The sequence below is a fragment of the Naegleria fowleri genome (assembly GCF_008403515.1).
Source record: "Naegleria fowleri strain ATCC 30894 chromosome Unknown tig2, whole genome shotgun sequence".
NCBI lineage: Eukaryota > Heterolobosea > Eutetramitea > Acrasida > Naegleriidae > Naegleria > Naegleria fowleri.
Window position 1 is genome coordinate 1,150,741 of NW_025407934.1, and position 11,507 is coordinate 1,162,247.

General features: G+C 37.6%; 5 protein-coding genes across 5 annotated transcripts; 4 read left to right on the forward strand and 1 right to left on the reverse strand.

The window, feature by feature from the left end:
* Positions 1 to 201: 201 nt before the first annotated feature.
* On the forward strand, positions 202 to 1,140 carry FDP41_000825 (uncharacterized protein; the record flags this gene model as incomplete). The annotated part of the gene is made up of 1 exon (XM_044712083.1): positions 202 to 1,140. The coding sequence occupies one exon, from the start codon at positions 202 to 204 to the stop codon at positions 1,138 to 1,140; it is 939 nt and encodes a 312-aa protein (XP_044569639.1).
* A 165-nt stretch (positions 1,141 to 1,305) lies between these two features.
* Positions 1,306 to 6,165, reverse strand: FDP41_000826 (uncharacterized protein; the record flags this gene model as incomplete). Its single annotated transcript, XM_044712094.1, has 1 exon — positions 1,306 to 6,165. The coding sequence occupies one exon, from the start codon at positions 6,163 to 6,165 to the stop codon at positions 1,306 to 1,308; it is 4,860 nt and encodes a 1,619-aa protein (XP_044569640.1).
* A 219-nt stretch (positions 6,166 to 6,384) lies between these two features.
* FDP41_000827 (uncharacterized protein) lies at positions 6,385 to 7,842 on the forward strand (the record flags this gene model as incomplete). The annotated part of the gene is made up of 1 exon (XM_044712105.1): positions 6,385 to 7,842. One exon carries the CDS (start codon positions 6,385 to 6,387, stop codon positions 7,840 to 7,842), a length of 1,458 nt encoding a protein of 485 aa, XP_044569641.1.
* Positions 7,843 to 8,039: 197 nt separating this feature from the next.
* FDP41_000828 (uncharacterized protein) lies at positions 8,040 to 9,524 on the forward strand (the record flags this gene model as incomplete). Its single annotated transcript, XM_044712116.1, has 1 exon — positions 8,040 to 9,524. One exon carries the CDS (start codon positions 8,040 to 8,042, stop codon positions 9,522 to 9,524), a length of 1,485 nt encoding a protein of 494 aa, XP_044569642.1.
* Positions 9,525 to 9,741: 217 nt separating this feature from the next.
* FDP41_000829 (uncharacterized protein) lies at positions 9,742 to 11,427 on the forward strand (the record flags this gene model as incomplete). Its single annotated transcript, XM_044712127.1, has 1 exon — positions 9,742 to 11,427. One exon carries the CDS (start codon positions 9,742 to 9,744, stop codon positions 11,425 to 11,427), a length of 1,686 nt encoding a protein of 561 aa, XP_044569643.1.
* Positions 11,428 to 11,507: the final 80 nt, after the last annotated feature.

The window sequence follows — 11,507 nt, forward strand, 5'->3', positions numbered from 1 at the left end:
TGGAAAAGAAGAATAAACATTCAAGAATTTGCACTTAAGATTAGGGAAGGATCATCAACAGTGACATTAAACTTAGGCTCACCAAAAGTTTTTCCACCCTTTCATTGTAAACAACACTCACCGGTTGAGTAAGAATTTTTGAAAATTTTTGTTGAAAAAAATATCTTAACAAGACACCACTCTCACAGATCACTCCACAAAATGAGTAGCTTTATTTATAAGGGACAATTAGTCGGCCACAACGGATGGGTCACCTGTTTGGCCACCTCCCCAAGCAATCCAGACATCTTGGTTTCTGGTTCTCGTGATAAGTCCATTGTCGTTTGGGACTTGACCAAGGAACAAGGAGCTTATGGTGTTCCAAAGAGATCCCTCACTGGACATGCTCACTATGTTTCAGACCTCTGCATGACTGCTGATGCTCAATATGCCTTGTCTGGATCATGGGATAAGACTTTGAGATTGTGGAACTTGAACACTGGTAAATGTGAGAGAAACTTCTTGGGTCACACCAACGATGTCTTGTCTGTTTCCTTCTCTCATGACGATAGACAAATTGTTTCCGGATCTCGTGATAAGACCATCAAGTTGTGGAACACTTTGGGTGAATGCAAGTACAACATTACCGAAAGAGGTCACAAGGAATGGGTCAGCTGTGTCAGATTTGTTGCTAACAAGGAAAAGCCATTGATCATTTCTGCTGGTTGGGATAAGGTTGTTAAATTGTGGGACTTGACCAGTTGCACTCTCCAAACTAACTTGGTTGGTCACACTGGTTATATTAACTCTGTCTGTGTTTCTCCAGATGCTTCCTTGTGTGCATCAGGTGGTAAGGACGGTGTTGCTGTTTTGTGGGATTTGACCAAGGGTGAACACTTGTATCACTTGCCATTGGAAGGTAACGATGTCATCAATGCCTTGTCTTTCTCTCCAACCAAGTACTGGTTGTGTGCTGCTACTGATAACTGTATCAAGATTTGGGATCTCCAATCCAAGTCAGTCCTCGCTGAATTGGTTCCAGAATCCAAGGGTGGTAAGATGCCAGCTTGTATTTCTCTTGCTTGGTCTGCTGATGGTACTACATTGTTCTCTGGTTACACTGATAACACTATCAGAGTCTGGGGCTGCTACGCTCAATAAGTTAGCTAGTCTTGAGTAAACTCATTTTGCTTATCTGAATTTCATTGGTCTTTATTGAATGTCTGTTTTGTATCGTCGACGATAGGTTTGTCTCTAAATGGAAAACTATGCATGTCTTAAAACCAATTCAATGCAGATATTGAAAAAAGCCTTTTTAAAAATCCCTTATTTACTTTGAGGAGAGGAAGGTAGATTCTGAGCCATTGATTGCAAAAGAAGAATTTGTTGCATCATGGATGCATACTCAGCCTCAGCGTCATTATCGTCAGCATCATCGAGGGGTGGTGATGTGCTTTGTGAAAGATGTTGCCCAACAGAGATCTCTTTTTCTTCTCTTCTGTGTGACACTGTTCCGAGTTTGTCGTCCGTGTTCCGAGTTTCTGGTCTATTTGGTGTACCAGAAGTTGGTGGCCAGGTCGGCATGTTCGACGACATGGCCTCTCTCTTTTCTTTCAAAATGTTGCAAAAATCACTGATTAATGATACAGCATGTGTTTCCATGTCGCTCAATGAACGTTCACACATATCACTAATTTTTCGATGGCTTTCACTAAGGACAGCCTGTATGCCAATAATATTCTCCATTAACTTGGATGCCTCTCCTTGCATGTCCATTTGTCCATACAGCTTGACAATCTTTTTGTAAATATCCACAATATTATCATCCATTTCTTTGAGCTTTTGGCTCTCTAGAGTGGTCAAATGTTGAGCCAATTGTTGAATCTGGTGATCGAGTTGGGTCGTAACTTGAGACAACATTTGAATTTCTTGGCTGAGTGTGGTGGACTTTTGCAAGGCCGTCTCAACATGTCTCTTGTGTTGATCCATTCTTTGATCAAGATTGACAGAGAGCGTGTCTAATCGATCTAGCATGGTCTGTTCCAGAGCGTGCATGTTTGTGCAACATGTTGAATTTGCATTCTCCAACATGCTCACGATTTGTTGCTTGAATGAGTGTTCTACACTAGCCAAATTTTGGTTTAGCAAAGTTAAATGATTTCTAATTTGATCTGTCACATCCCTCAATTCTTGAATGCTTTTGTCGTTTGTTGAAAATCTCTCATTAAATGTGTGACGTATAGACGTCTCTTGGATCTCTAACATGTTCAGCATTTTCTCTTGCACTGTAGTACCACTCGACGCCATTTCATTTGTAACCATAATGCTCTGCAGCTCTTTCACACTCCTATCCACATGATCGTCGTGTTCCTTTAGATCCTTGACCAGACACAAAAGATTTTCCAACTTCTCTTCTGAATTGATTTTCCAGGTGTTGAATATATTCAAGTGTTGAGTCGTAGCTGCCTGAAAATCTTCTAAGGTTGATTTGTGAGATTCTAGAGTGGTATGAATCGATGAAATGCGTTGATTGGTGTTTTCTTCAATTTTTGTTCTCCATTCTTGTAGTTGTGCAATGTGCGTGTGGACACGTTCAAGTGCAAGCGAGGCTGCATTTTCAGTAGTATTACGTGATTCAATGTAATTCTGCTCCAACTTTGATTCAAGAGTGGTTTGTAGCGCATTGATTCTCTCTGTCAATCCAATCTCGGTGTTTGTAATTTTCTCATCTAAATTCCTCTTTATCTCGTTCGGGCATGAACCAACTTTCTCTTCCAAAGCTACAATTCTATCGTTCATATTCGACTCCAAATTTTCGGTATGCATCTGGATATCGGATATAGTCATTAAGGCCTCATTGAGCTTGCCTTCGATTCGAATAAACTCTTCATGGGCCACATTGATAATTGTAAGCTGTTTTTCCTCAGATATTTTCAACTTCTCTTGGAAAGAATTTTCGAATTGCTCCTTGCTTGACTGTAAACCAATAAGTTGTTGATGAAACATATTCCAATTGAGGTCAGTCTCTTGTTTCCATGTTTGAAGTTTAGTAATGTCCTTCAAAAATTGTTCGGAATTGGCCTTTTCTTTTTCGACATCTTGTTGGAGGGTCTGTATGAAACCATCAATGACACTTTTCCATTTATGAATCGATTCAATGTGCTGATTAGTGGTAGAGATTTTATCTGAGAGTCCTCGCTCAGAATGATGAAGTGCGTCCAATAAAGTGGAGCTACTTTTTGAAAGTAGATCAATATCTTTTTTAAATGTCAAGACATGTTTGTCAAGTTTCAGTCCATTCGAGGTTATTAGAGTATTCAACTCGTTCATACGTTTCTCTAGATCATTCATTGCCTCTTTGATCATAGTATTGACTTGAGACGTCAAGTTCTTTTCCAAATCTTTAACTATTTTTTCTAAAGAATGCATTGTTGAATCCATTAGATCGTGTCCATTCTGAATTTCTTGTGTCTTTTTTTTCAGTAATACAACACTGTCCTCAATCCCACTCCTCCAAATTCCCAGTGTATCAAATGTTAGACGATACTCTTGCAAACAAGGTTCAATGATGGTCTTGTGGTGAGTGTGAAGCTGATTCAGTTGTGCTGAGAGAGATTCTATCAATCGACGTAGCTCTGTTTCAATGAATTGCTGTCTTTGGCTTGATGATGAAATGTCGTCTTTTAGAGACGATAAAGATTCGAGTTTGGAGCTCTGCAAAGACAATATATTTTCGTAATACATTTTCATTTCTAGAATTTCTCTTTGAATATCGGAAATTTTATCCTCCTGCTCTTGGAAAGATTTGTTATATATACTCTGATTTTCTTCTGAACGATGTTTGATTTGAGCCAACTCTGTTGTTACGTAGGATTTCATTTCCGATAGAGAGCTAGTAATATCGTTTGCATTCTTTGCTAGTTGTTCATTAATAGTTTTAGAGCGTTCATCTAAAGATAAGAGTGATTCATTAAATATGAAAACTTTCTCTCGTAACGTTTCCACATCTTTTTGAATACACGAAATTAGGGAGTCTCTTTCGGTGGATTTGATTTCCACATTTTGTATGGAAATCTTGTTTTCATTTCGTACGCTCTCTAAATTCATGATAGCTGTCTCAATGCACTTGTTAGTATCCAGTTGATATTTTAAATGTTGTTGTAAATCTTTTGTGTTGGATATGAGATCTTGCCGTAAATTATTTACAATACATTCCAATGATCCCTGATGATTGGATAAATTATTAATTTCTTGTTGAGCGCTCGAGAGTTTTTCTGATGTCATTGCTATGTTTGACTGTAGCTTTGAAATGGTATCCTTGTGAAGCTCTATTTCATGCTCCATATTTTTCATAATATCCTTTGAAGAGGTTTCTTCTTCCAGTGATTTGTCGAGTAAATTTCGGAGCGACTCGTGCTCGATTTCAATTTTTGAAATTTTCTCATCATAAATTTCTTGTAATTCTCGAATTTTATAATTTTCTGTATGAAGGAGGTGAATATCTTGGGTTAATTGGATATTTGATTTTGCAATTGTTTGCATACTTTTTTCCGATTCATCTTGGTGCTTGAAAAGATGATCAATATTTTGTGAGAGCTGTGAAATTTGATGAGCAAAATATTTTTTTGTTTCCTCTAATTTTGTTTCATAGAGGCGCTCTTTAGTTGTCATCTCTGCCCAGCTTTGACTTTCAAGAATGCCTAAATATTTTGAATCGTTCTCTGAAATTTGTGTTTGCATGGAATTGATCTTGTCATTTAAAACGCTTGTTTCTTTCTCCGTTTTTGATTTTAACTCTCGAAATTTCTTTTCAAAAGTTCTTTCAATGTTGTTGCACCTCTCCAATATGTTACTTGTGCTCTCCAAATGTCCAAACATGTTCCCTGAAATTTCTTTCAATTTTGATTCGAATGCATGTTTTAATCGAATTAAATCTTCGGTGAAGAGCTTTCCTTCTTTAGACTCAACGTTATTTTGATTTACAGAACTCAACACTGGAAGGTTCATAGGTAAAGTTGAAGCAACACTCTGATGTTGAAGTTTGAGGAGATCTTTTTGCAAATTTCCAATACTTGAAGTTAAGAAAGAGAACTGCTCCTCTGAATCTTGAAGAATCCTATCCATCATGAGTTCAAGAGCTTCATCATTTTTCTTTGTAACTTCCTTAATAGAGGTATCTATTTTCTGGTTGAGGCGTTCATATTCATTTGAAAATGTTGATGAGTAATGGGTTACTTCCATCGAATGATTATGTTGATGAGAGCGTAATTGTTTTTCAACTTCTTTCCTCACCATTACCTCAATAGAGCTATATGGTACAATTGATTCTGACCTATTGCATATTAATTGATTTGAAATTTCTTTGTAGGCCAACATGAGATGTGATACAATCGATTCTAATCGGTTGGACAATATCCACTTTTTAAAGATCTTTTCACTCACTTGAATGAACATGTTTTTGAAATTTGTAACCTGTTGATGTAGACTCTCAATGGTGAGTCCTGTTTTGTGTGGATCCTGATGGGAATCAAACATTTGATCCAGGCCTGTCTTTGTCATTCTCTGAATTTCCTCTTGATCGTGCAAATCGTTTAACCATTCCATAATGTATTGTTTTTCATCTTGTGGAGGAAGATCCTTAAGAAGCTTCTCAAGCTCCTCCAACCGAATGAATTTAATCGATGATTGTTCATCGTCCGACAAGAGAACATTTGTGTTCACTTTTGAAAATGCCAACCTTGCACTTTCCAACGACATGTTTTGATTATTATGTAAATATCGTAAAAATCGTTCGGCTGCAATGGATTCCCGTTGGCTGAGATCTTGCTTGGAAACAACTTCCCATGATTCACAACCCATCATAGGCTCCGATCTTAATCGAGGTGAGATCATGATGGCTTCATTTCGTTTCCGAGGGCTTTTGGGGGATTCCATTAAGGCTTGAGCTCGAGCTTTTTTCACGTCCAATTCTTTGGAAGGGGGTGATTTAGAGGAGGAATGAAAGTTAACGACTTTCCGTGGATGGGTAGGAGTGTTCTTTTCAGGTGGTGTTTTTCCCATCATGGTTGGTAGTTGTGGTTTGGAGTTGAAATTACTTTTCGGAGTGGTAGTAGAAATAGCCGGAGGAGATGATCCATAGGGGCTATTGGAGGGAGAACAACCTTTTTCTTCTTCTCTCGCGTTCATGTTGTTGAGAATGTCCAAGAGAGAATTGTTGAATTCTTGGCAGTTTGGAATTACGATTAAATTTAAACAATTTTTTTTGTTGTTAGGGGTATATTATTCATAGTACCATATGGAATCTCTCTCTTGTGTAAACAATTTTTCTTTTGTGTGAATGGCATTGACAGTCAATAGTAATTCAGTTTAGTTGATCAACCCATGATAATTAAAGGGTCCATAAAAATGTCATTATCCTCTCGACGCCAACGAAAGAATACAGTGCCGATGTCTTCATCATCAAAAATTCTGGCATTCAACGGAGAGGATCATCCTCTTTCTCCTCTTTCTACATTTTCGGAAACAGAACCATTTCATCATCGACACGATGTACATACAAAGGATCATGATTTTATAAATTTGGAATCACCACAGATGAATTTCAATCAAACACAGTCATCATCATCACTCCGGCTCGTGATTTTAAAAATTTTAAATATTCTCTTCGATCGACTCGATCCATTATCCAAACATGTGTTCCATCGTTTTGGTTCCTTTTCGAAATTTTTACTATTGCTTGTGGCGTGTATTGTGTTTTTGGAAATTTTAATTTTTCGATTTCAATTCACCTATGCACCTCATGCTGGATTTCTTAGTGACAATCGATCTCCCAAATTTCATAATATTTTACTGATTGGAGATCCACAATTGACCGATCGATACTCATACAAATTTTTGACAAGTGAATTTTCAGTACTCTCTCGATTTATATTTTTCATTTGTGACACTTTTATGAGAAAGAATTTTCAATCTATCCTTCGAATGAATCGTAACAATATTCACACCATTATATTTTTAGGAGATTTATTTGATAATGGAAGACAAATTACCGACGATGAATTTGAACGGGAATTTGCAAGATTTAATTCCATCTTTGAAAATAGAGATTCGTCCATAAAAACACTCTATCTCTCTGGAAATCATGATATTGGACTGGAACGATGGCCACACCATGTTCTTGAACGATTTGAAAAATATTTTCACACACCTCTCAATTTCAATTATACCATTAATAATTATTTTAAAATTATTGGAATTAATTCCATGTATTTGAATCAGAAAGGAAATCCTGTTGAATTTATATCCAAAAACATTGAAAATGAATTCGGAAGAAATATTCTCTTGACACACATTCCCTTATACAGAGATGGAAATTGTGAAAATGTCGATTATAATCAACTCCTGCATGAAAATGCACGAACAAGACCTCTCGAACAAGGAGAAGGTTTTGGCTACAAGAACATGTTAGACTCCATGTATTCATTGGCCCTTTTACAAATGACTCATCCTCTCATTGTCTTGAGTGGTGACGATCACGAATATTGTAAATACAAACACGAGTTACAGGAAGAAGGATTCTCAGTGTACGAACATACCATGCCAACATTTAGCATGTTACAAGGAACCAGAAAGTATGGTTATGGAATTTTGACTTTGGATCTCGAAACAAATACCATGCATGGCATTCAAGTATTTTACATGCCCAAAGTGTGGAGTATTTTTGGATTTTACGGAGTGTTGAGTGTCACTGCATCGGTGTATGTGATCTTTCAATTCAGATCGATGTGGTATTATGGAATGGCATTGAGTAGTGCATTGTTGACTTGGATGTTGTGTCAAGTGTGGTGGTGGTTGGTGATTTGATGTGTGTGTGTGAATTGTGAATTTTGAATTGGGTCAGAGAATATTTGATGTGCACAGGATTGTCCAAAAATCCCAATCAAGTATCCCTATTCCTATCCGTGCCGCTCATTGTTTCCTCTCTCTTGCTGATCGGAAAATATCAAGTGTCTGTTGTCATATTGGATCGAGCGTTCGTGATTTTCACACAACAAAAAAAAATGTTTCTGACCCACCAATCATCAATGATTCTCTCCTCGAAGAAGAGACAACCCATCCTCCTCTCATTGTGTGCTCTCCTGTCGCTCTTTCTCATAGCATCTTCAGTCTCTAATGCTCAAACTTGTCGAACCAATCTCATCACAAACACTTTCACACCTTCCTTACTCAATGTTGATTATTGTCCAATCGGTTGGATCAACACTGGAACTAAATGTGAAAGATTTGCTGATGTATGGAAAGCAAGATTAGGATCTGGTTGTTCTACCTCCTTGGATTGTAAATTCTCTTCTCTTTCTTGCATCAATAACATTTGTAGTCCATTAAATCGAATGGAAGGAGATACTTGTACTCAAGACTCTCAATGTGTACAAAATGTCAATGCCAAATATGGTACTACTTGTTTCAATGGACGTTGTCAACCTGTGACTCTTTCCAAGACTGCAAAAGTTGGTGAAACTTGTAATGTCAAGAATGCTGCTGACAATACCATCTCTGATTGTGCTGAAGGATATTGTGCTTTGGCAAGTTTTTTCAATTCCATCTTGCCAGGACTTGTCACTTCCAAGTGTGTGAAAACGTCAGAAGCCAAGAAGGGTGAAACTTGTGGTTTCAAATACACACCCGTTCCTCCTGCAGTGACAGATTATATCACCTGTGAATCAGGTACTACTTGTTCATTGGTGATTGGAGGTACTTGTATTCCTGTCATTCAAGAAGGACAAGCATGTTCCTTGACAGATTCCTCACAACGATGCCAAACCAATACTTACTGTCGAAGAAAAGTTGCAGGTGCTTCCACGACCTGTGAATACTTGGCACCAATTGGTCAATACTGTGATACTGTTCTTGATTGTGCATTTGTAAATTCAGGAATGATTTCATGTGAAAACAACAAGTGTGTTCGAAAAGCATCGAGACCAAACGGACAAGGATGTACCTCCAATGATCAATGTTATAGCAGATATTGCGATTCAACAACTTCTAAATGTGCAGCCTATGCAGGTAGAGAAACATGTTCTACTTCTGCCAGTTGTACCACTGCCATTTCACAAGGATGTGGTTGTGCAGGAAAGGAAACAGATAGCAATCTTGGAAAGTGTGTGGCATCTTGTGAGGGACAACTTTTAGATTTGAGAGCTTGTCTCTATAATTTGGGAATGTATTACTATGAAAGTATTACTCCATCACAATCGTTGGGATATACTCAATACAGTGATGAGACTTCTACTGCTTTCAGATCATGTCGATATTATTATGATCGATTTTATGGATGTATGAAACAAACTTGGAATGATGCAGGAATTTCAACTTCTGATTCATCCATGCCTGGTGTTGGATTGGGAAGTGGTGTGAATGATGGGAATTCTCTTCTACTTCCTGAGAGAAATGGAAGTGAGAGTTTGATGCGTGGAATGAATCAATCGATGATGATGATGGTTGTCGTAATCGTCGTGATCATGGTAGTGATTCTTTCTTTGTATTAAAATATTGAATTTCACTTGATTTTAAATTCAACTTGATGTTCATGATGAGCTCATCACTCTTGATGGAATAATTGATGGCATTAACACACATGTGACAAACACAACACACATCACCACCAACAACAACAACTCAATCGCTCGAACTTATTGTCCATTCAGTTTCCACTTTGAACTCATTGGAGTGCTGGCTTGAAAAAGAACCAACTTTACAAAAAAAATGCAAACACTCGGAGTGTCCAAAGAGTGCGATGGTTGTTCCTTGTCCACCATGTCGGTCGCTCCCATTTTCAAATCCCCAAGTCTTAACGGGTTTTCTGTATCGGATCATTGTAATTATGTATTCATTCCATCTTTGAAGATTTGTTTCAATGTTGGATTGAATGTTGAAAAGAGTCAGGAACAATTGGTCTCTTCGTCTTCTTCTTCATCCTCAAGCCAATCCCGAGAGAGAAGAATTGAATTTGTTTGTTTGAATGATACCAAGAGTGAGAATATTCAAGGCTTGTTGTCCCTATTGGAAGAACAAGTTCATGAACGAGAGGGAAAATTAAAGATTTTCCTTCCTGCAGGCAGAATGAACTATTTGAGAGCAATTTGTGAAGGAATTTATGGATCTATTGAAAAATCTGCTCAATTTGTTGAATTGATTGGTGTTTCAGATCATTTCAAATCGTATCCATTGTGGTCCAATCATCCGTCTTTGGAATTGAAGACTTTTCCAGTGAGAGACATTGTTGATACTGAGAACATACATTGTGAAATTGGATACTCTATTATTGAAAAGAAGAGAAAACTCAAGACTGAATTTTTAGAGCAAGTGAAAACATTGAAAGCACATGAGAAGAAACAATTCATGCAGGACGATTTGAAATTCTCTATCGAGGAGTTCATTCACTTTTCCATTGTGAAACAAGTGCTTCCAAATGAGCGAGTATTTGAATGTAACAGAGAGATTTTACGCAACTCATCAATTTTATGTATTGGTTGTTCACAATTTCAATCTTATTTGGGATACAATTGTGACACTCTTTCTCAAAAGGAAAACCAGCCACCGAGCGAATCCACGTTGAATATTGAATCTTTGAACTACCACATTTTGAATTCGTTCAATGGAAATGTTCTCATTTTGACACATCTTCCTAGATCATTATGTCTCTATGGAGAGTGTGACATGTATTGCTATCTCATTCCTCGTATTCCGCCTCAACAACGAAACAAGCTCAAACTCTTGACCTACCGATTGAAGAGGCACCAAGTAGAGAATTGTCCCTATACGCTCGAACAGATTCGAAACATTCAAAAAGAAAGAAAATGGGTCGATTATGAAACAGAATACTTGGACATGGATCAATACGAGTTTCGAGAGAGAGGAGTCTATTTTGGAGGTGGAGAGCAAAAACGAAAAAAGCTTGACTCTCTCTTTAAGAAATATCCGCAAGGTTTCATCACCGCTTACAAGTATAAGGACAAGTACATTTCTCGATCGAGTGCTTTCTCTCTCTATGAAGATGGGTATTATGAATTTTTGAAAAACCATCCTCAACTTTTAGATTATATTTGTGATACTTGTTGTGACATTTATGACACTGAGCCATCCAATATCGAAAGTGGATATGATTATGAACAGCAAGACTCTAAGGAGAAAGGTACTCATTTGCAAGATGTGGCAGTGAGAAGAGCTTTGAAGCGTTTGGGAAGGGAATTTAAAGGAACTCAGCTGCTCCAGCTTCGTGGTTACAAGTCACCGTTATACTTTTTGAATCCGTGTGTCATACCTTTTCATGAAAGGGAAAATATCATTCAACCTGAAATCATTGAGGAATTCATGTTCAAGCAAAGCGTGGAAAGTTTTTGGCAATCGAATAAGGTTATTTTAACGAAAAAGGAATCAAGAGACCAGTAAATCATGATTGATATAGATTTTAATTAAATAATCACCTCCAACACATGACGTCAAGGCGTTAAAAACCGAGCATGGACGGA